The sequence below is a fragment of the Cannabis sativa genome, chromosome 4, assembly GCF_029168945.1.
Source record: "Cannabis sativa cultivar Pink pepper isolate KNU-18-1 chromosome 4, ASM2916894v1, whole genome shotgun sequence".
In the NCBI taxonomy this organism is placed as follows: Eukaryota; Viridiplantae; Streptophyta; class Magnoliopsida; order Rosales; family Cannabaceae; genus Cannabis; species Cannabis sativa.
Window position 1 is genome coordinate 23807029 of NC_083604.1, and position 25955 is coordinate 23832983.

A 25955-nucleotide genomic window follows, 5' to 3' on the forward strand; every position below is an offset into this window, starting at 1 on the left:
CAAGCTTGGGAGCTGCTAGGGCTGGGTTTCTTTGTTTGATTCATGTGATTTTTAGCAAGTTCATAGTAATTCTAGTAGAGGTAATCCTTGTTCTAGCTTCTTTTCTTTTAGTTCCTTGATTTTTGATGAAAAAGAAATGGTTTGCATGCTTATTTTGAGTTGTTCTTGCTGCTGTGTTTTGATGTTGATTTCAGAGGTTTATTTATGATATAAAATGTTGATTTAAGCATGATAGGGCTGGTGATTACTTGATTTTATTAAGATATGAAATTTTGGCTCAAAACTATGGTTTTCAAAGAAAATTGTTGAAATCTGTTGCTGCTGTTTTGTGATGTTTGTTGTAGTTTTCAGAGGTGATTTTATGCATGTTTATGTAGGTTGGGATTGATTTGAATGCATGTTAGTGTTGTTTAACCAAGTTTGAGTTTTGAACTCAAAGCTTGGAGCTTTAATGGTGGATTTTGATTTTATGCATGAAGCTTTGTTTTATCACTTGGAAAATGTTTATTAGGGTCTAATTAGCAGGTCTGGAAAGTTTGGTTGAGTTTGGAAACGTTTTGGTTGGAAAATTGATTTTTGTGGGTTTTCTGGGTAAAACTGGTTAGCCGGTTTTACACTGCTTGTAAAACCGGTTACCCGGAATTTGCAGTAGGGTGTGAAACCGGTTTTTCTCAACTTGTCGTTTCGTGCTAGTTTCGGGTTTTCAAACAGTTTTTTCTCTGCTAGTTTGGGGGTATTTTTGTATTAAGTTACAATAGGTTAAGTTTGGTTTTAAAACCTTTGTCCCGGTTGTGATTTAGCGCGTCACTTATCGGTGTTGTGATTTTTACGGTTTAGGAGCCTGTAATCCGCCGAGCTGATAGTTCCACTCAGGTTGACCGGCACACCTGAATTCGGAATTGAGGTAAGATTAGTATAACATTATGCATATGTATTACATGTTTAGCGTGCATGTTAGGAAGCCTGTTAGATTACATTAGATATGTATGTTGGCTTCGTACCATCCGACCATATCACATCGGTTAGGCTAGAGTATGACTAGCAGCTCGAGTATGACCAGTGAACCGAGTATAGGCTGATACTAGGGTTGGTGGTACTGTATTATTTGACCGTATCACATCAGTTAGGCTAGAGTATGACTAGCAGCTGGAGTATGACCATTGAACCGAGTATAGGCTGATACTGTAACACATCGGTACAAGCTAGAGTATGACTAGCAGCTGGAGTATGACCAGTGTACCGAGTATAGGCTGTTACTTGTCAATAGTACCGTCTTATGAACGTTCGGGACTCAGTATCGTGTGGGACACGACAGTTAGGGTTATGGTCAGGGGTATGAGCGTCTGATCATAACCCGGGATTTATGTATGATTATGTTTATGCTTTTCTTACTGAGTCTGTCGACTCACAGTGCTATGTTTATGTGTAGGTAAAGGCAAGGCTAAAGCTGAAGGACCGTGAGAGCGAGCCGGTGAAGATTGTACATGTCGGGGCGGTTAGGCCTGCAGCGTACGATCCTCGGGACAACAGTGCTTGTTTTGTAATTAGTCGCTAGGCAACAAGTATTTTGTATAGTCAGTGAACTTTTGTAAAATGCTTTGTAATCGGGATCCCGAGTATTTTTGTATAAATATTTTATAAGTTTAATTAAAAAGCAAAAAAAAAATTAATTAATCACGATTTCCATAAACCTCGTTGATTAGCAACGAGCTGCACAGTACGTTTAAAAATCACGTAATACGCCTATGCTAGTTAGGGTGTTACACTGTAATTCGCCGAGCAGCTGTTCCACTCAGGTTGACCGACACACCTGAATTCAGAATCGAGTTAAGATTAGTATAATGTCATGCATATGCCTATACATGTTTAGTGTACATGTCAGTTGCCGTCAGAATAACATATTAGATATATGTTAGGTAAATTTTATATAGCCATCAGATTAGCATATCAGGGCAACAGTGAGGTGAACAAAGAGTTGCACCGAGATGCCATTAGATATATGCTAGGCTATCAGACAGTATGAGTTAACTGCTACCACATTAGTGCGACTAGAGTATTGAGTACAGGCTGGATTCGCAGTTAGTCATACTTTGTCAAAAACGTTCCTGATTCAGTTAGGGTTATGGTTAGGTGTATGGGCGCCTGATTATAACCCGAGATTATGTTATGCTTTTCTTACTGAGTCTGTCGACTCACAGTGCTATTGCTATGTGTAGGTAAGGGCAAGGCTAAAGCTGAGGAGCTGTGAGAGCGAGCAGGCGAAGATTGTACATGTCGAGACGGTTAGGCCTGGAGCGTACGATCCTCGGGACATCAGGGCTTCTGTTGTTTAGTCGCTGGGTGACAAATCTTTTGTAAATGAATAGCAAACTTTTGTAATTGTATTTTGTAAACGGGATCCCGGAATATTTTAAGTATAATATGTTATGTTTTAATTAAAAAGCAAAATTTTAATTATTCACGTTTTTTCACTAACCCCGTTGATTAGCAACGGGCTGCACAGTACGTTAAAACTCACGTTAACACGCCTATACTAGCTAGTTAGGGTGTTACATACAGCTACAACAGAGCGATTGTTTTCAGTAATAAATTTAGTAAAAACTATACTCTTCAACAAGATGGAAGATCTTAAAAATGACTATTTGCGAGTGTATATTAAAAGAGAAATTGTTGAAAATGTTAATATAAATTTACTTATAAATAACTTCCGTATATGTAAGAGAAACATTATGTATTTTAATGTTAAATTATGAATTTAATGATATATTTTAAAAAATTTTTACTTTTTGCTATATTTTGGCCCCAACATGAAATTCTGCCTTCACCCCTATGTACGTGAAAGTGCAAACATTGAAAATCATAAGACTTCATGAAAGAAAATATATATGTGTTCACAAAGTAGAAAGATCAATTTTTTTATAAAACTAAAAAACAAACAAAAAAAATCACATGGAGAGAAAAGTTGGATTTCAATTAATTAATTTTAAAATTAATTAACTTAATTAGTGTGACTGAACAGGTCAAAATTTTCGCATATATGTAATTTATGGATTTGTTGAATTAATTTCAACGTCTAATTAGATGTTGAACTCCTCGCCGTGATTATCGTATACTTTACTGTACGGCTCCTTCAATTTGAAAATGATTTAATTTTTCATCTCTCTATCATTTGGTAATTATTTATATCATCATCCTTCTTTTCCACATATCACGGGATTTTGGGTATTTTGTCTTCAAAGCTACGAAGATAAAATAAATGGTGTTTTTTTAAAGAAATTTAAAGCTAATATTCCCCCTCCAACTCTCGAGTTAATCAAAATTATTTATAATTAATCAATAATTACAAATTAACCCAAATTAATACCTGATTACAAAATTTTCGTCTATATATCTACACAAATATTTATTATTAAAAGAATAAAAAAAATAAACTAGTACAAAAGTTTGAAATTCCAATTATAATAAAAGGTCGAAAGTGATAGGCTACGTACTTTATTCATTTCAAAAATGTGATTTTAGTCAAAACTCCCAAACATCCGCAATAAGAGTTTTTTTTTTTTTTTTTTAATGATTGCCCTTCTTTATTGACCTGATGGAAGACCATTCCCATTTCCCTATAAAACCTCTTCTCAATGAGATCACACCCACCAAGCTAAACACAATTTATAACGAAAAAAAGAAAAAAAGAAAGAAAATTGCATAATTAAACGCTAACGTTTATACTAGCTAGCTACTATATAGTGTCTCACCTCATCCCTTTTTTTTCTAAAAGAAAAACATTTGGATCTTTTTAACTCCAAAAAATATTGGAATGGGGAACAGTTTAGGAGCAAAGAAAGCTGCGAAAGTGATGAGAATAAATGGAGAAGAGTTCAAAGTAAAGGCCGGAATCGAAGTTGGGGAGGTAGTAAAAGACTATCCGGGTCATGTTTTGCTCGAGTCCGAAGCTGTAAAACACTACGGAACTCGAGCCAAACCTCTTGACCTGAGCTACGAGCTCAAGGCCAAGAGACTCTACTTCCTGGTTGAGCTACCTAAGGTAACCATAAGAGAGAATCATAACAATATTAAAATTCCAAGAAGGGTTCAGTCTGGGATTAACATGAGCGCGAAGGATAGGCTGGAGAATTTAATGTTGTCGAGGAGGTCGGTTTCTGATTTGTCTATGATGAAACCTACGAGCATTTTGCCGGCAGATTCGCCGGAAAATGGGACGCCTGTGAGGGTCACGATGAGGCTCCGAAAGAGTGAAGTGGAGAAGCTCATGCAGGAGAGCAAAGATCAGGCTGAGGCTGCTGAGAAGATTGTTGGTCTTTGTTTGGTGAAAAATAATAATGGTGATGATATTAATATTAACAACAACAACAACAGCAATGTTATTAGCAATAATAATTATAATTATAACAATAATAACAATAATATTAATGTTAATTTTAATGGTGAAAATGGTTGCCGTAAAAGAATAGGAGGGATTCGAGATGGTGTCAGAAAGGTTAATCAGGTGTGTTTTCTTTCCCAAAAACTCAAACTTTTTCTTTCTTAATTTCCATATTTAATTTCATTTTTCTTAATTTTGATCTTGTTAATTCTTATTTATTCGCTTAATTATTTGTTTTTATTTTGAGTGCATAATCTTCTTCTAAAAAATATTGAATTGAATGAATTATTACTTGCTTAATTAATTACTTGGGGGATAAAATTAAGCTGCAGAAAATAAATAATAAAACTTTCTATCAATTTAAAATATGGCCAAAATTATTCTAGTCACTTAAAATTCAACTTTTCATTTATATAATTAAGGCAAATAGTAGTTATATTACAATATTGAATATTCCCAAGTGAAGCTTTTAATAAATTAAACTTTTTAGAACTTACTTAGGAATATGCCTAAATTAAACAACGGTTCGATTAATTAATTAAATAATTCACGTTGACCTTGTATTCACCTATTGAAACCCGTACTGATTATATATATATATATATATATATATATATATATATGAGATTTACTAAAACATATTAATTAGTGTTTAGTATTTTTTCTTATATAATTTTTAAAAAATATGGTTAACTAATTATATAATATCACTTATAAAAAGTACTAAAAATATCTATGATATATAGATGAGAAAGTAAAATGAAATTAGGCAACTTGGCAGTAAGTGGGAAGCTGAAGACCCGTAACATTAATATTGGCGGCTGTGATTTCAAACTTATCTTTTTAGGAGTTCATTTTATGCGACCATTGGGTATATAAAACTTGACATGAGGGTGTCTTAAACACCACTACCATTTCTGTATATATGTATGCAAGTTTTAATTGTTTGTTGTCTTTTATTTATTTTTTCAACCTTTATTGTTAGGAGTCCCCATTTCACATGCTTATCATACATCATTCTCCGACTTAAGGTAGACAAATGTCGTGTGTATATATATATATAGACCTCTTCATAATATATATATACATAAATAATTAATACTTTCATTAGACGACAAATAATTACGATTGCATTATGTGTTATTATATAATTAATACACTTGTGTGCATCCCAAATTATATATAATATTACCACCCACCATACTTTTTGTACGTATAATATAGAATTCTTATTCGATCGTTAAAAACAATAACAAAGTATTCCGATCTAAAATGAACTGCTAAGGGACACTACCAGTGCTCTTTTTGTCAAAAATAAATAAATAAAATAGTTAGTAGAAAGGGGAGTTTAATATAATATATTTTAAAGAATTAATAAGGTAAATTTTATAGATTAATTAGTGTTAATACTTTTTCTGTCTTCTTGTGTAGGTTTTCTTCTTAGGGTAAGAGTTGGTATTTTTTGAACTGGTGAAATAAGACACCTATAAAATTATGTTTTAATATAATACTTATTAAATGGTATTTTTGATTAATATGTTTATATTTCTAATATAGTAAAAGTAAGTTTGACTAACTAACCCAAGGGCGTAGAGGGTAGTTGGGGTTGCCAATTAAGCCAAAATCTCTAGAGAGAAAGTGTGAATCAACATATATACATATAGTCAATATTTTCACCTTAATTTCGTTGCATTTGGCACAGATTAATATAGATATGGTCAACTAATTCTCCACCAACCATTCCTCTTCCTCAGACTTTGTCTCAAATCCCATGTGGATATATCAAAACAAAACATATATAGCTACTTAATAATTAAATCTTAAAAATAGGAATTTGTTAGTCATCTCGAATTTTAAAATTCGTTTTCACCATTCATTAATATATCAATATATTTGTCTCCTTTTATTTATGCATATTGATTAAAGTAGATATAGTTATATATATTATAACTTAGTTTTTCTTTTCTGAAGTCAGTAGCACGCTTCAGATGTTCACACTCATAGGACCCTTTCCCAAAAACAATTAAATATATTGACTTAAATTTTATAATATTTTGTTGTATAACTTCTATTACTTGTCAGTAGTGTTTATAGTACTAGTGCTTGGCATTAATTCTACTAAGAATTAATAAACAATAAAGAAAATAGTTTTAATGACTGGACCTTTTAAGATTATCATATTAGCTCTTAATTATTTCAGAAAACAATTAAGAAAAAGAAAAATTGTTAATATCCTCTTGAAATTTTCTATGAGGAATTAGATATGCATGCACGTTATATTTATTATATGAACTCGACTTGTTATTTTGATTAGTTATTTTTATTCATAACTCATCATGTATATAAAGATGGTCGGGGCACAAATATTATACTAACATGTCTTCCAACTAAGAAAATATATGGGATATATAGTTTTGGAAATTTAATAAGTAACAGCAGATCCATATATATAATTAATTGTATTTGCTTTACTGCTTAATTAGTATTGAACTTTATTTTTTATCTGAATTATTATATGAATGGTGGATATATGTTTTAAAACATGCAGAAGCGAGTGAGTTTCTGTCCAATAAATGAAGGAGAGATTCAAATTGCTGTGGCATAGTTCTCCAACAAATTAAGGCAATTGATTTGTCATCGAGGGCTAGCTCTCACGTACTGGAGTCCAAGAGAAGTAGTGCGTGGTTAATTATATACATATATTTATATTTATATTTAGATATAGATATAAATATTGCAAAATCTATGCTTTTACGTGTCTCCATAGATTATTTTTTATTCATCACTAACCAAAACCTTTGGGATGTGGCTTTTGTAAATAATAATATGAAGGTACGGTTGTGATAGATAGATAGTTTTGGGAAGCATATATATATCGTTTTAGTCGTGGGAGTATATATAAATATGTAATGAGCCTGATGAAAGTGCGAAGCAATTTTAATTTTATTTATTTATTTCTTTTTTCAGAAGTGAGAAAGTTTTTTTTTTTTTTTTGGAAAATCAGAAAAGTTTATTAAGCCCTAAACCCTCACCAACAACACTTACAAAATAATATTACTTACATAGTTTATGTTAAAGCTTCCACCTACTCTCTATCTATTTTACTCAAGTTCTTTGCTTTCAAAGAGTTCATTCTAGCACAAAAATTATTAGCAATACAATTAAAAGTGACCTTAACGGTAGGGAATTTTCACTCCAAACCACCTTGTTTCTAGCATTCCAAATGGAATAACACTACAAAAAAAAAATATTTACACGATAACACTGAAAAAATATAATTCAAAGTATTTTATAACATTTTAACAACTGTTAAACATCCTATGTAATTAAAAGTATTGACATTTAATTACATTTTTTACATGTTATTAAATAGCATATTATAACATTATTTTAGTGTTCTATATTATAATAGTTAATATTAATTTAGTGTTATAGTTCATTATGCTACATTTATTAATAGCATTTTTAAATTGTAATCGTATAGGTTTTAATTACATTATTATTATGTTACATATAAAAAAATATTACATTTTAATATTGTTATAATTTCTTAATAATAACTATTTTTTAATATTATTATTTCTCTTATGTTATATTCATTTAATAACATTTTAAAATATAATCATATAATTTTTAATTACATTATTATTATGTTATATACTAAAAAATATTACATTTTAATATTGTTATAATTTTTTAATAATAACATTGTTAATGTTATTTTTTATGTTTTTTTTATAATAAAACTATTAAATTTTATAATGTCTCCAAATAACGTAATTACAATTTAATAAAATCTAATGTATTTTGTATATTATCAAAATATCCAATACATGTATTCCAAGTCCAAAATAATATGGTCAAAGCTCATGTAATGTCTAATGAGTTAAAAGTCTATTTTGTAACATTCATCATCAATTTATTATTTGCACCGACTCATATCTCTCCATCCTCTCCATCCCAACATTATCTCGATCACCTATAGGAAAAAATAATATAATAAGTTTAACAGTGAACAAATTAAATAATAATAATAAAAAGAGACTAAAAGGTTGTCTCAACAAAAAGTGAATTAATTATGATTGATGAAGGTGAAAGAGAATCAAACATGTACAGATCCTAAACCAGATCATAAAATAGTAGAAAACAGCTGAAATTAATGGATATTATATTATTATATATATGTGTTGTTCATCTCATGATTAACTACACGGTAATCTCAATAATCATGCCTGAGTCATGTAGTTGTAAGAGAAATGCTCTTATCAACTTGCTTGATTAGAGTGAGGACTCCATGAGAAACATGTAAGTGTAATAAAGATTAAAAATTCACGAGCCATAATTACTTGAAGCCTAGAATTCTAGATAAGTAGAAATGTCAAAGGAAAATGTGTAGAAATCTTGTATATCAAGTAGGCAAAGTTTACAGTGTTTAAGAAACCAAAAACAAAATCATTTGACTTGTGGACCAATACACATTATACAGTACCAATTTCTTAAAAAAAAAAAAAACTTATCATAAAGTAGATCATTTTCTACCCAAGTATAAACCATAATTTATGGACCTAAACTGGCAGCATGTACAAACAATAAAATAATATATAACTGGTCTAAATGTGCAGAGTGAGCTACTACTTAATATTGTCAACAAACATGCATTAAAATCCCAAGTACAAGCAGTTTTTAAGTAATTTACCTCATTATAACTTTGTTAGCTGGCCAAGCAATAACATTTCCAACACTTTCTTCAATACAAGTTAATCCTTAAGTAGGCCTCCAAGTACAAGTAGTTTTTAAGTAATTTACCTCATTACTGAACCTAGCATTATAGACAGAATAGACCTACCATTTCAAAATTATAGACACAACCTAGTATTTTTAAAATTGGTTCATTATTTCAGCTAGTCTAACACGGAAATGGGACAACAAAAATCAGCCCATTAATCAATTCTCAGCGCCAAAAGAAACACCTTTTTAATGCTCTGCCAAGCACAAACAATCAAAAATCTACACCACAAAAGTGTGTGTGTCGCGCACACACACACACACACATATATATATATGAAAGTTACAGAAATAACCTAGCATTGTTTAATCAATCTAACAATAGAGAAAAGTAAAAATATTTTAATTTACCTTGGAATTTATGAAAGAGTTAATCAATTGCTCCATAACTGCCACTTTTTTTTTAACTCTTTATACTCATTTTCCATTGTACATATATGTTCTTCTTTTTTCGATGTAATTGCTAACTTAGTTTTGGTAACTCCTTTACCATAACCTTTCACATAGAAACCCTTTTCAGGACCTATTATATTTGAAAGAAGATCTCTTTTTTCCTTTGGAGTCTTAGAAGGTTATGAAGAATCACCTAATATATCCTTTAAAAATAATCATATTTTAAAAATATATAAGTAAATTCATATTTCAAAAAACAATTAAATAAAATTGAAAATAAAATATAAGCTGAAATTGATGATTCTTACGAAAATTTCAGCAACATAGGAATTGACAGGTTCTCCATTTTCTTTGTGTGCCTTAGTCCACACATCAACTCTCGAAGGTTCTTCATTTTTTCCACTACCATTCATCTACATAGAGAAGAAAACATGTTATAAATATAGTATATTAGTTATGATTAATATTAAATGCTACAAGAAAATTAATTATTTACCATATCATCGATTAATCGAGCATATCTTTTGCGGCTACAAGTATGGGGAAGTCATTTATTTCTTATCTCTTTGTACTTGTCACTTTTAGCCTAAAAATTAAAACAATTATGATTTCATCTCAATCTTAAACAATTATAATAACCCATATATTGATTAAGCTATTATTAACCTGAAATTCTAAACTAGTTTTCTCTTTGATGAATGCCCTCCACTCAATTACAATTTTGATGTTGTCAGGCTTTAATTTCACCTTTCGTGTTCATTTGGCACCTTTTTGACTTTAGCAACCAACCTTGATTTAGAAGCTCTTCAAAGATCACCCATGGACTGAAATATATAGTTTTTCTTCCATTCTTTGTCAACTATATATCGTGCCTAAGAAATTGAAACATGTTAAAAGTATATTAAATAAGTAAATAATTTTAAATTCATTAAATTGTTTAAATCAATTAAGTACAAGAAACATACCTAAATTGATCTCCACAAAACCTCCTTCATTTCAAGAGTAATCTTTCTCCAATCAGGTACAGTTACTGGTACTACTTCCCTCACAACTTGTCCAAAAAATGAAGATAAGCTAATTGATGCATGCTTTTCCAATTGGTTGGCCCGATGCATTGAATTTGACCGGTAATCGACCATGTAGCAACTGTTTTCATTTTAGTTTGACCTTTTTTTTTCTTTTCCATAGGCTCTTCTAAAGGGGCAGCAACATCACCAAGTATAGGTGACGAGCCTATGGACCTCCTTCTTAATGAGCCCCTAGTGTTTAGTGCAGGGGAGTCTATGGTAGGCATTGCTATAGAAATTTGAGGTGTTTTGGACCTAGTATTTACTGTTGGGGAATTTGAGATTGGAGTAAGATATTGGAGTGGGTGTTTTGGACCGAGAGGCTTTCTTCCTAAGGGATCTCTTTCTCTTAGTGGAACATATCTCTTTCTCTTGTCCGGGTGTTTCCTCATCTTCAGAAGAGTCTCTCACTATCATTTTTCGACGTGTCTTCCCTTGTAGCAATTCATGTTGAATATTATTTAAGAAATATAAAAAATATACATATTATTAAAACAAGAAGGCTAAACGTATTTACATATGGAAAAGAAACTTACAGAGTTTTTAGCTTTGAGAAGTTTATCTTTTTGTGTCTCTTGTATCTTGCTCTCTTTATTCTTCTTGACGTTTTTCAGCTTCGATGGTCATCTTCTCTCGTAGCAAAACTCCAAACTTTACATATGAAGTATGCTTCGAACAATATAAATATAAAAGAAACAAAAATATCTTACAATAATATAAATACACAAGAAACAATGTATAAACAAAAAAAGAAGCATCAATATAAGCATCAATAGCATTATGAAAATGTCAGAGATAACAAAACTCCCAAAAGAACAGTACAAAGACATCACACAAGACAAAAACAATAACATTATTCAAACTAATGTGCCTTCACAATCCACTCTCACATATTGGTCTTCTTCAACTACATCATCCAACCTAGTTTCAATATTATTTTCTAAAATGATAGGCATATACTCATGCCTATCATAATATTCTAATTCATAAAATCCTCGGGGGTCCCATCATTACTACATGCCAACTAGAATTATATTCTCTAGAATAGAAAACTTGTTTAGCTTGTGAAGCTAAAATGAAAGGGTCTTTAACAAATTGTGATTGATTTTCCTCTAAGTTAACTAATGTGAGGCCATCTTCGATCCTAATACCATTAGGAACATTAGCCCATAGACATCTAAAAATTGGAATTTGAAATGTGTGATAATCTAACAAGATTATCTCCTTTAGGACTCCATAGTAGGAAACCACATCTGCAACTTGTGATTGATCTTTAGCACTGGATCTACACATGGTTTTTGCATCAATAGAAACACCACTATTCTGTGTTGTCTTCTCATCATCTTCTACATTGAATCTTTGACCATTGATAACGAATCGTGTGCAAGATATTGCTTGTTTCCTAGGTCCATATGCTAACCATTTCAACAAATTATTTTCTTCACCCTTATCTATAGGAACTTGTAAGAAATAGTTTTCAATTAGTCATATTAATCAAAACTATAAGAAATATTGGTTAGGAAATAACCAATTTACCTTTTTCTTCAGCCATTTTGGAAATGTCTCTACATGCCTTTTCTAAAACAACCCACTATTTCTTGCATAAATTTGGTTGGTTTTCCTTAACTCATCCTTATGCATCCTAATTAATTTAATAAAATGATTAAAAATCACTATTTTAACATAAAGATAAACAATTATAACCCATTAGGGACATACTCTAGAAAAGGATCCACAATAGATGTATTCAGTAAAGCGTATCGGTGTGCAATTTCTAACCACTCATCTGTCATTGTAAAGTCATGCTTTCTAGAAATTGGACGACCCTCAAATAGCACATCATTGACCCACTCTTCGTTACGATGCTTTTTTTTGTTCAACCCAATTGTTGACTTAATGAATTCATTACAAAAATTCATACACTCATATGCAAGATAGGACTCTGCAATACAACCTTCAGGCCTTGCTCGATTTCTGACATATGCTTTTGGTGTCTTCATATGTCTATCACATCAAATATTAGAACATCAATAATAAATTATTAAAATATCATAAATAATATTGAAAATATAAACTTTCATAACGACTTACCTCTCAAAGGGATACATCTATCAAAATTGAACAGGTCCACATAATCGTGCTTCTCGGCCAATATGAATCACCCAATGAATCGATCAAAAAAGAACGGCGAAAAGAATCTCTCAAGCAAGCATAATGTTTCAGCAACTTCATCTTCAAGAGCAATTAAGCTCTCTCAATCAATAACTCGTTGATAGATTTAATTAAAGAATTTACATAATCTTAATATAGCAACCCTTGGACCTTTAGGCATCAATCCTCTTATTGCCATAGGTAGTAATTGTTGCATCAATATGTGACAATCATGTGACTTAAGGCCCATAAGCTTGCATTCTTCCATTAAAACACAATTTTGAATATTTAAACTATACCCATCAGGTACTTTTAACAAAGACAAACGTTCACAAAATAAGTGTTTCTCGTCCTTTGATAGTGTATGTATGGCTGGAGGAAGATACTTCTTAGTCCCTCGCTCTTGAGGGTGTAGTCCACTCCTAATACCCATTTCTTGTAAATCTAAACGAGCTTTTAGTCCATCTTTTATCTTACCAGCCACATTTAATAGTGTATTAATGATGCTTTCACACACATTCTTCTCTATGTGCATCACATCTAAATTGTGACAAACATATAACTCTTTCCAATAAGGTAACTCAAAAAAGATTGATTGTTTTTTTCACCCTTCTTGAGCATCACTACTCCTTTTTCTTTTCTTTGACTTGGATTAACCCCATACATTTGCAAAATTTTTGAGATGTTCAAAAATTGTGTTCCCATTCATTATCTTGTCACCTTGTTTAATGCCACATCATTGTAAAAAAGGCCCGACGTATGAGGCTATAGAAGTTACTTTCAATTCAAAAAAATTGGCCTCAAATTGCATTGTAGGCTTTTGGGGCAGTTTAGGTTTGCAAGCTTTGGAAGGGACCATAAGTTAGAAATCTAAAGTACTTGACAATAAAGCACCGTTAACGAGGGGTAAAAACAAAAGTTTGTCCAAAGGGTATTTAGTAAGATGAAAAGGCTTGGGCCATGAGGCTTTTCGTAGACAAGAATGTTTACCCTCAAAGTGTTCATGGATTTTTACATCATTTTTTCCTCAAGTTTTATTTTGAGGATTTCAAGATTTGGTTTAAAGGATAAAGCAAAAGAAAAATGAATTTCATGATCTAAAAACTTTAAGTTTTCAAGTTCAAAGTCAGACAGATTCATTTTTCCTCTTTTGAAAAAAGGAGAAATGTATCAAAAAAAAACTTCACATAATTTGAAATACAAAAACTCGTAGTTACAAAGGTCCTAAAAATCACTAAAAGCCTAATTTTACTCAAACTAGATTTAAAAACCTTATTAAAATCATAGGTTCAAGAAACAAAACATATTATAAGATAGACATCAAGGGAATAAGAAAGCATACCAGGATGAAAGATTGATGATGGATTGGATGAAGTTTTCCCTAGAGCTCTACGAATCTAGGAGTCAGGAATGAAGCATTTCTTGGATTTTAAAAAAATGGTTGTAGATATTCAAAGAAATAGCAAAGAGACAAAAAGGGCATACACAGAGAATTAAAAATGAAAATTTCAATTTCTACACCTCTTCTTTTTTTAGACGAAAATAGTAGAACTGGTGATAAAAATTAAAAATGCTAGTCTTATAACAATTTTGTAAGCACCGTTCGATTAAAGAGAAATTAAATCAAGGGTGATTAACTTATAGATCAGTTGAAAAGACAAGTATTTATTGTAAAAGCTCGTGATTATCTTTCTATTAGGAAGACAAAAACTGTCGAAAATCCAAGAAGCTTACTTGGTACACTAGAAATAAATAATGCAATCACCAAAAAATAATGACGATTAAAAAGTATTTTTCAAAAATTCAAAAAGAAAAATACTTTGTAGGGAGAAATTGTTATGCTCATATTCAAGCGTTAAATATGGACATGACACGTGGACATAAGCCTTAGAAATTATGGGAACCTATAAACGTGAGGAATGTGATAGTTTTCTCACCTCAAGATATGCTACAATTAATGATGCATTTGTCTCGCGCTGTATTATAATATGGCTGTCAAATAAAAGTGATAATATTATAAATACAATGATTAACAAGACAACATCATAAGTTCATCTCAGACTTAATCGAAATAAATGAGACATGTATAGAATATGAAGGGATGAGCCACTAGATAGGGTAGATAACGAGTTCTGTAGGAGCTTGCAACTTATCGATCTACATACTCATGAATATATTGAAAGACTAAGGGATATGAGCAAAAGAGGATTCATCTCGAAAAGCTCATAAACAACGTGAGAGGATTAACTCTAAGGAGCAAAATAGATACAATCCTAAGGGTTATCTTAAGACTTGTCTTAGACAACAAAAGTAAAGAAAATACCTCAACTAGCGTCTCGCAAAATTCGCGTAGTCATTCCTAACATTATTGAAGAATGTGAGGCATATTCTGGGTATGTTATCTCGACCATGAAAATGTTTTTAGGTAAGGATAAAAAGTGGTTATAGCAGTTAATTTATTTATTCTACATGTTGTAAATATGAAACATGGGCATGTTTCCTAAGCAGCTGTCTAGATAAGACCAAAAGAGAATAATTTTTATTCTAAAAAATCCTATAAATAGGGAGAGAACCTACGATATAAGTACAGTTGGGGTTCAAGAAAAATTACTCTTAAAGAACAACGATAGAAACTCAGTATTTCATACAGTTAATATTGAATATCTTGTATTTTGTAAAGATAGATAATTAAAAAATAATATGGACTCATGGACTATGTAGATTTAACTACAAAATAATATAAAAATCTTCTGGCCTTAATTATTACTATTATTTATTTTAGGGATATTGGCAGCTAAACTCCCTGAATTTTACAGTTTGTAACACTTAACCACAAAAACCGAATTTTTGGCGGCTAAACTACCTAAACCTTGGTTCTGTTTTGCTCTGCACACTTCCGTCCAAAAATCACAGTTAAGTGCACGGTGGACTGTCCACGTGTACACACTTGTACACGTGGCAAATTTTTAGTGGTCCACGTAATATTAGTTTTAAAAAAAATTATAAATATTTAAAAATATAAAAAAATCAGAATTTTTTTTTTCTTTTTTACTTTTTTAATTTTAAAAAATTATAAATAATTATTTTTTGTTACCTTTTTATTTTCTTTTTCTTCTTCTTCTTTCTTCTTTCTTCTTTCTTCTTTCTTCTTCTTTTTCTGCAGAAACCCTCCCAACCCCAACTCCCACCGCTGGCGCCCGCCGTCGAGTCGGCGTTGCTGTTAATCTCTCCGACGAGAGCGCTTACGCCGCTCAGAGGGATGTCAGCCCTACCTCCGTCCTCTTCGGCGCCGATTGGGGGTCCATCGACCTCTCGATCAACACTAATGAAGACGTCCCACCAAGCGAAACGCCAAGCAGAAGAAGCTCGAAGATGATTTCGACGCCTTCACGGCTTCCAAAGCTGCTGATCTCGCTAACGATGGAACGAGATCAGGTGTGAGACGAGAGAGAGAAAGGGGGTGATACGAGAGAGACTCTATAACTTTGTGAAATGGGACCTGTAGAAAGAGAGGGAAACTACACGGAATATGCTTTGGGTGCAACTTGGAAGGGTCCAATACTGAAAATGTTTCAAGTGCACTAGCTCATTAATGGCCTCTGCTCTTTTCAGGAAATGAAATTTTGACGGAAGACCAACGGAGTTTTTCAGGATTTTTCTCTGTGGCGAAGCATCGAAATAGGAATGGGAAGTTTAGGTTTTCATTCCTTAGGTACATTTCTGAAACCCAGATGCAGTTTCCACATGAATTTTCTATGTTCCTCTTGGTTCTAGACTGGTTGGGTTCATGGGAAAGGGCAACCTGCTGTGGGTCAAGCTAGAATTCCATTTCATGGGTGTGTTAATGAACTACTAGTAAAGATTTCAACAGTGTGGTGAGGAACATGACCAGGTTTATCAAATTGCTTTTTGATGCAGGACTACTACTGAAGCCATCTGTTACCATTTAAAATTTCAAAGGGACTCAACTTGCTAGGTTCCAGAGTTCATAAACATATTTATGGTTTATGGTTCATAAACAAAGAAGAAAGAAGAAAAAAAAAAAGTAAAATAAAAAATTAATTATTTATAATTTTTTTAAATTAGAAAAAGTAAAAAAGAATTTTTTTTTTATATTTTTAAATATTTATAATTATTTTTTAAAACTAATATTACGTGGACCACTAAAATTTTTCCACGTGTACAAGTGTGTACACGTGGACAGTCTACCGTGGCACTTAACTGTGATTTTTGGACGGAGGTGTGTAGAGCAAAACGGAATCAGGGTTTAGGTAGTTTAGCCGCCAAAAATTCAGTTTTTGTGGTTAAGTGTTACAAACCGTAAAGTTCAGGTAGTTTAGCCGCCAATATCCCTTTATTTTATAAAGGAAATTCATTCAATCACAGTTAATTTCATTTTAAAGAGCCTCATTCATTATTGTTAACAAAATTATGTGTTAACAAAAAGCATCCCAACCTTTGTTTGAAGTTGGTGAATTGGAGATTATACAATTAGGGCTTTTTGAAGAAATATACTAGGCTATGTAGAGGTGTTCATCCAATTCAATCCGTACTATTTTTCTTATAGTGCATCTAATCTGCACTAAGTGCAAATTTTATATTTTGAATCCAATCTAATCCACACAATAGCTCAAATCCAATACAATCTAACCCACAAAAGTACGGATTAGATTAGTTATTTTAGATTTTTTATTTTTCAATATTAAATTATTTAATATTTATTGAAAAATATATTTTTTTCACATAACTAACAACAAAATATTATTATTTTATGTCTCGAACAACAAATAAAAATAAATAAAAAAAATAACAAATTCAAAGGAAGAAAAAAAAATCAAATGCAGAAAGAAATATTTAATTTTATTTTAAATTGTATATGTAAAAAATTAAATTATATATAAGAATAGAATACACATTTACTAAATTATGTATTAAAATATATTTGTATTGTATGTGCTAGATTTTTAAATTTTATTTTTTTAAAAAAATTAAAATATTAATTGTATATATAATTTTTTTAAAAATTTATATAAATATGTGTGGATTGGATTAGATCGGTTATTTTTACATGCTAATCAACATCCAATTTACACAAGTGCAGATTTTTTGATTTTCTAATCCAATCCAATCTACACAAGTACAAATATATGTACTTTGCAGATTGGATTAGATTGTGCGAATTGGATTGGATTGACTATTTTATGAACACCCCTAAGGCTATGAAACGAGAAGTACAAATAGTTGTTCTAAAGCAGGTGAAAAATTCAAAAGTAAAGAATGTCATACCCTTGAGAGCACAAAGAGCAGCCACGCCTAAAACTGTCTAGACAAAATTGAGAACTAATTAAATCATTGAAACTTCAGTAAGAGAAATGATATAGGCCAAAAAAGGGAGAATAGGGAAACACATGAGTTCCATATGCTTCCCGCTGGCCAAGATTTCACCATTGGACATTTCAAGTTCTTCCAAACTTTTACTTAGTTCATCTTTCGTCAACATGTGACTGGTGACCCTTTCTGGAACATGATACTTAGTTTATAAATCATTGAAGTTGATTCATATTTATGCAAGAAATTTGGGTCAGCCAAAGGAGAAGCCCTCTAGGTGACTTGGTTTTGTTTTTGGATGTCCTTGAAGTCACAGTTGCAAAACACAAAAGGAAGAAGGAAAAAAATTAATAGTAAAAGGGCAAACAAAGCAAGAGGATAAAGGCGAAGAAAGGTGAAAGAACATAAAAGATCAGCGATGAGAAAATATCAAAGAAATTACTGAAATTATCGATTTTCCTTTTAAATAAATATCAACAATTTAAACTTAAAATAAAGAAATTAGGGTAATTAGAAAAGGTAAGGATAGTTTTCCAAAAATTTGAAATGATTATTCCATTAAAATCAATCAAGATTCATTTTGGCACTTGAGAATTATTTTGGGTAACTGGTTTCCACAACATTAGAGGTATAAAAGTAATTTTACTTATAATACCTGAAGTAAAACTAATAAAGTGATCATATGGCAGAAAGCGACATGAAACAAATCATTTCATTAAAAGGGGAATACAGAAGAAAACGGAACAGAGCTCATGAAGCTCATGAAGAAAAGTAGAACTCAAGAAATTAAGGAAGAGAGTTTGAAGAGCTTGAAGAGTGGGATCGGAGAGGAAAGTGCGCGTGAAGATATGAAGAGGAAAAATTCAAGTGAACCAATCTGAACGAGAGAAAGGGAAAGATTCAATGGTCATTCTTGCCTATAAATAGAAGATCCCATTGTTCAAAATGTTGGGTTTTATGCCCTAAATAAAACTCTTTACAATCTGATTAGTTATCAACATAAGAAATTTGAAGTGATTGATGTTTGCATGAATTTTACATGCTAATGGTTTAATATGTTCAATATGTTTATTACATTCATACACACAAAATCAGTTAAATCCAGATCATATGTTTATTCACAATTACAGTATCGTCAACACAGTGGAATGTGATTGTGATCATATGAATCAAAAGTTTTGGTCCCCTCGTTTCATCGTGTGTTATTGGATTTACACTAATGTGATAATCAGCGATGATGTATACTTACACTTGGAGTAAGTGTTATGTTCTTTCCAGGACATTAGTAAAGTATACTAGTTTCGAATGTATGGAGTATACATTGGACTGGACCGATATAGCAACTAAGTTAAGATATTACAAACTTACCGTTATACATATCTTTCCAAGTCAACATCAGTAGTTGATCATAAGATTAAAAGAATCTAAATCCTGATATGCTTGGGCTCAACTCAGGAGTGCTATTCATGTTCTTAGATTTATTAGTTAAGCCTACTTTCGGGTCAGGGTGATACGTATATTTCGAGAACATGATAGTATGATTGAGTGGGAGTGCTGAACATAAATATGGAATCTATAGCTTCTACTGGTGTATAGAAGTCAAGTGATGATTCCCTTCGAGCTTAGCAAATAGAAGTAAATGGATGAGCTCTTGTTTAACTGACTAATTATTAGATCACTAAAGACCATTTACAGGTAGCTAAGTGTTTTAAGGGGCAAAATACATTGAGGGGTGAGAACGGTAAAGAAATCCCATCTCGATGTAGATCATCTATATAGAGGATCTTTAAATCACAATAAGATTATAAGAATGGTTAAATGAGATAGTATATTGATATCGTGGAACATACAATATGCTCTATATAAGTCTGAGAGTGCAATTCTAAGTTCTAAGAGTGGATTCAACGAAGAATTAATAAGTAGGAATTTACTTGGTAAATTTGGTTCACTTATTGGAAGCTCAGCATATAGATCCATGGTCCCCATTCTAGTTGAGAACATTCTGCTTGTAAGACTCATTAATTGATTCGTGATTGACCAATTATAATTCTAAAGTTAGACTATGTCTAATTTTATGAATTTTCACTAAGCATGGGTGAAATTGTAAAGAAAAGAGTTTTCTAGGTTTATTTATTTATTAATGGACTTTATATGTCTAATTAATAATTACCTTAAATGTCAATATTATTTAATAATCTATTTTAGTTATTAAATAATTAGTTTTGGCATTTAAAAGGTTAGAATTGGAAAATTGGCGTTTTTGAGAAAATAGAGATAAAATTTGATAAAATTGCAAAATCAAGTGAGGCCCAATACTAACACCTAGGCCGGCCACTTAATGTTGCTTTTTCAAATTAATATTTTCATTATTTTAATGCCAAATAAATCCTAACCTAAACCTAGTAGTTGCCTATAAATAGAAAGTGATGGCTCAGTCAAATAACAAGTTTTTCAACAAGCCTTTCTGACAGAAATTTCTCTCTTCAGAAAAACTGAGCTTTCCCCACTTTCTACACCTTGGCCGAAACCCTCTCTCTTTTCTTCTTCATCTTTTTCGTGACCCTAGTGAAAGAGTAAGTGCCCACACACAAGGAAGAACTCAATCATAGATTGGAAGACTGTGAAGGATCAAACTTGAAGAAGAAGGACATTCGGGCTCAGATCTTGATTATACTCTGCTACAGAAAGGATTCAAGGGTTAGAGATCTGAGTGGAAGGAGACATTAATTCCGCTGCATCAATGTAAGGTTTTCTTAACTTTATATCTGTTTATTTATCGTTTTAGAAAGTTCATATTTAGGATGTTTAAACAACATACTTGTGAGTAGATCTAAGATCCTGGTAAAATAATTTCTAACAACTGGTATCAGAGCCATGGTAATTGATTTACTTACATGAAATTTGGACTTTAAAACGATTGTTTGTTTGTTTTTGGATGGTATCATGTTGTATTGAGTGTTATTTGATGATTGATTGATGTTTGTAAATTTTCGTGAAACATAATTACGATTCTGTTTCTGGAATTATTTTTATTTGATAGTATGGAAAAAATTAAGCAAGTTAGCCTTTTACAGAACTCAATTTCGATTTTATTTGAATTAGTTATAAATTTTTGAAGATTTGAAAAAAATCGGAAAATGGCTTGATATTTTCACCGCGATCGCAAAACTGTCCGTACAGTTCACAATTTTTTCGTTTTTCTTCGATTTTTCATGCTTTTTCATGGAATTAACTTCCGATTTTTTGTATAGTTTTGTATATATACTATTACTATTCCTAATTCAATTCTAATTATCATTTTGAATTAATTTAATATTTTTTAAATTTAATTCAAGATATTAGTGTAATTTGAATTTGAATAGAATTAGTATCTATCTTCTTGCTTAAAAATCTATCTTATTTTTAAATTTGATTATATCTTATCTTATTTTTAAATTTAAGGTCAGATTTTATAAATATTTTTTTAAAAAATTAAATCTTTTTTAGATATTTTGACCTTATTTAAATTTAAAATAAGATATTTATAATCATGTAATTTTAAATAGGTTAAGATATTTTGCTAACTTTTAAATTTTGTTATTTTATTTATTTAAATTAAATTTATAATCTGAAAAGATATTTCATTTATCTTTTCTAATTTTTATTTAATTTTTATTTTTAAAATAACATTTAATTTTTAAAAGTAGTTAGCAAATTTTGAAATGATATTTAGGTTGGTTGAAACCTAATTTTTCAAAATAGTAGGTTTAATTTTAAATATTTATTTTTTAAATAATTTCGAAATTTAAATTTATTTTTTATTTTATTTTCGAAACTAATTAAATATTTTTTTTAAGTTTATTTTTTTTCGAAATTAATTAAATTTTTTTTAATTATTTATTTTTCGAAATTATTTATTTAAAATTAAATAAATCCTACTTCCAACTATCCAGCTAACCTTGTTGCAGGAGTATATGGTTTAAACTTGTGTGTAAGTTTTTCAAAACCTATTATTACTTGATTGCAAATAGCCATGGTTACTTTTTGCCAGATCTAATGATCTGATGGCTCCCTTGGTCAAGTTAATAATTTGTAACATGTAAATTTTACAATCTTCTTTCATCTGTGTATGACCTAGCAACATGATAGGATCCATCCAAAGTGTGCCTGTGTGAGCCTATGTGTTTATTTTATTATATAGATGCATATAGGTTGTTGCTAAATAAAATGTCACACCATGATAGATTTGATTTAGTTCCATCTAGTTTTAGGACCTATTCAATTAATAACAGTTATTTATTTTAAGGTTAAATTCCTCTCTTTTGGGCCTTGTGTGAGAGTTGGGAGCCATAGAAGTGGGTACGACATACTGAACCCAGCACCCCCCCACATGAACTACCCCAATTGTGAAGGCCCATTTGCCTGATTTAAATAACATTAGTTTGACCTAATAAAATTGAATTAGCAACATAATTAACTTTTAAAATATATGAAATTTATTTTCATTTTAATATTTTAAAGTTAATTTTAAGAAAAACACTTTTAATTTTAGATATTATTTCTAGACAAACTATTTGTATTTTTCTTGTATTTAATTAAATATAGAATTTTAACTAACTAAGATTCTTTCTGGAACTTATTTAATTAAATATTCCTATTTAAGTTATAAATTAGTTGTATCAACTATTTTTCTTATCTAATTTAAATTTGAATATTTGATTTAAATTTTAAATCAAGTTGAGGAATCCTAGGCATTAGTTATTAAAGATTCTTAAGATATTTTTTAAGTTAATATCTTTTCAAATATTAACTTAAAATGGAATGTTTTAGATATTTTTTTTTTGGTTAATATCTTTTCAAATATTAACTCTAAAAAGATATCTTCAAATTAAGTGGTTATAACTTAATTCTTGATATTTAATTAAATCTAAATTTGAAATTATTTAAGTTTTAGTTTTTTTCTATATAACTTAAATTAGATATTTTTCAAATTTTTTGAAAAGATACTTAGTCAAATAAGATATTTTCTAGATAGTAATTTCTAGACTACTTATTATTTCTAATATTTAAATAGGAAAATATTATACTTTGTGAAATTAATTATTTCAATAATTAATTTTGGTACAATTTTATTAAGTATATTTTTCCTAGTATTAAATAGAAATTAATAATTAAGCCTTCTCTACACTTAATTATTTATTTCTTGAATTTAATACATTTAATTAACTTAAAAAATCTAAATATCTAAGTTGATTTTCATCATGATACTTAAATATTTATTGATTTTTCATGACACTTAATTAAATAGAAAATTATTTTTAGGTTGAAATTTAATTTTTCAACTTAAATTTAAATAATTTTCAATATATATATTTTTCTTTATTTTATTAATCAATTTCGAAATTTGCATTTTATTTATGCAATATTTTCGAATTTTTTATTTTGAAAAATAGATTGAGTTGTAAATTAATTATTTATTTTAATTAATTCTTGGACCAACTACAATCAATGATTTTTTTCATTTAATTGATTAATTTAAAATAAATGAATTTAAAATATATATATATATTATTAGAAATTGAATTAACTAGTCAAAAGAATATCTAGATAGGTGATATTTTTGCTTGAAGTATTTCTTTTCTATTTTTATTATTTTCAAAAATTGTATTTTTATATACTTTAAATTTTCGAACCCAATAAATATATTCTCAAAGGAAATTTTTAAGTTGCTAATTATTTATTTTATTCAACTTAAATTAATTTCCTTAATATTTATATTTAAGATTATTACTAAGATGGAAATAATTAATTTTATTTCAATCACCATCTAAGTATAATTTTATAAATATTATATTAAATTCTTATTTTTTTGAATTTTAATTCTTAAATAGAATTAAATGAGATTTATTTATTAGAATAATAAAGAAAATACATTTTAAATAATATGCTTTATTATTATTAAGATATTCGATCTCCATTGTGAGTTTTACACCGAGTTTGTTTTAGTGAGTAATCCTCCCTAATGGAGGAACGTTCATTAGCAATTTCGCACCGTTTAATCTCGCATGATAAGTGGTTTGTAAGTGTTTTATATGGTATAGATCACCCTAATGGTGGCGACCATATTTGACTTGCAAATTGCGAAACAATGGTAGAAGCTCATGAGATAGAATAGCCTTGACTCTCGCCTAAACGGGACAACGCTGGATTCCAATCTTGATCGAATAAAAGGTTGCTAGAATGTTTAACATTTTAGATGAGCTGACAACTCTATTCAATGGATGGTAGCTTTGACTCTCGCCTAAACGGGACACTGATATCAGTTTGTTGAAAACCTTGGAAATTATTTAGGATTGTTATTTTTAAGTATTTTCTCATATCATTCCTACTTGCTATGTGCTTATAATTTCTGAATTGATTTTGTGTGTTAAACCATTATTTAATTTCTATTTGTTGATTTCTATTATTTTGTAGTATCCTGTATTATCAAAATGAATCCCATGTTATCACTGTTGACTGAAAACAAGCTGAATGGATCTAACTTCAATAAATGGAATGAGAACATTAATATTGCTCTCATAGGAGAAAGTGCCTTGTTTGTTTTAACTGAGCCGTCACCTGAAGTGCCTGGAGACAATGCATCCAAAGCTGTGAAAGAAAAGTATGAGCGTTGGCAGAAAGCAAATGACAAAGCTCTATACTTTATGCTTTCTAGCATGGTTGACACCCTCAAAACTCGGTTTTCTAAAACCGAGAAGGCTGCTGAAGTTATGACGAAGTTAAATGAGCTATTCGGTAAGGCATCACTTCAGTCACGCTTTGACGCGACTAAGAAGTACATTAATGCACGGATGGAACCTCATAAAAACGTGCGTGACCATGTTCTCCGTATGTCTAGTTCTTTCCAAGAAGCCCAGGATCATGGTGCTTGAAATGGATGCTGCTACTCAAGTTAGTCTTATCTTGAATAGCCTGACTCCAGCATTTCTACCATACACATCAAATTATGTCATGAATAAGAAGGAAATTGACTTTCATGAATTAGTCAATGACCTTCAAACTTATGAAAATTTGATTGGAGGACCCAAGAAGAAAGGGTGTAAACCTCACAATCCTGGTAATGGTAATGGGACGATGAAACCTGAAGCAAATGTTGCCTTTGCTTCAAAACCCAAATCGAAGAAGAAGTGGAAGAACACCAAGAAGCGAACAAAGGCCATGAAAAAGGCTGCTCCTTCTGGTGATGCTACACTTAAAGGAAAGTGTTTCTACTGCAATGAGAAAGGTCATTGGAAATCCCAGTGTCCTAAACTTCTTGCAAAGAAACAAGGTATTTCCATTAATAAACTTTAAAAAGTTTAGTGAATTATTATCCAATTGGATTTATGATTCTGGACTAACTTTGTTTATTTGTTTTCTTGGATCAGAAAGCTGGACCAAAGGGTGCAATCGTCCAGATGAAGATGAAGCTCTTCAATTTTTTGAATTAATTGTTTTAGTTTAAAGACAATTTGGATTTCAAATTTTAGTTAGGGATATTTATCCCTGTTTCTCTCATATTGTTGCAATACATTTTTTTTATTAATAAAGTTGTATTTTCGAAATTCCCTATTGCAATTTATGAGATTGAGCTTCATTTAATTTTATCTTCATCAATTATTACCACATTATATTTGTATGTTTATATGTGTAAGTGTTTTTATTATTGATGCAAATTCTATAATATTTTCAACTCTTCATAGAGTTATATTAAATAAACACTAGAAATTATTTCTATGTTTATCAATAATTGTTAATTCTAATACAATTATTAAGAATTTGTTTAATAAAAGGATCTTATGATCTGATAGGGGTGGAGAAAAGTTAAGAAAACT

General features: G+C 30.4%; 1 protein-coding gene across 1 annotated transcript; it reads left to right on the forward strand.

Moving 5' to 3' along the window:
- The first annotated feature begins 3632 nt into the window (after positions 1-3632).
- LOC115712146 (uncharacterized protein At1g66480) lies at positions 3633-7347 on the forward strand. The gene is made up of 2 exons (XM_030640388.2): positions 3633-4501; positions 6927-7347. Exons 1-2 carry the CDS (start codon positions 3812-3814, stop codon positions 6981-6983), a joined length of 747 nt encoding a protein of 248 aa, XP_030496248.2. The 5' UTR covers positions 3633-3811; the 3' UTR covers positions 6984-7347.
- The last annotated feature ends 18608 nt before the right edge of the window (positions 7348-25955 follow it).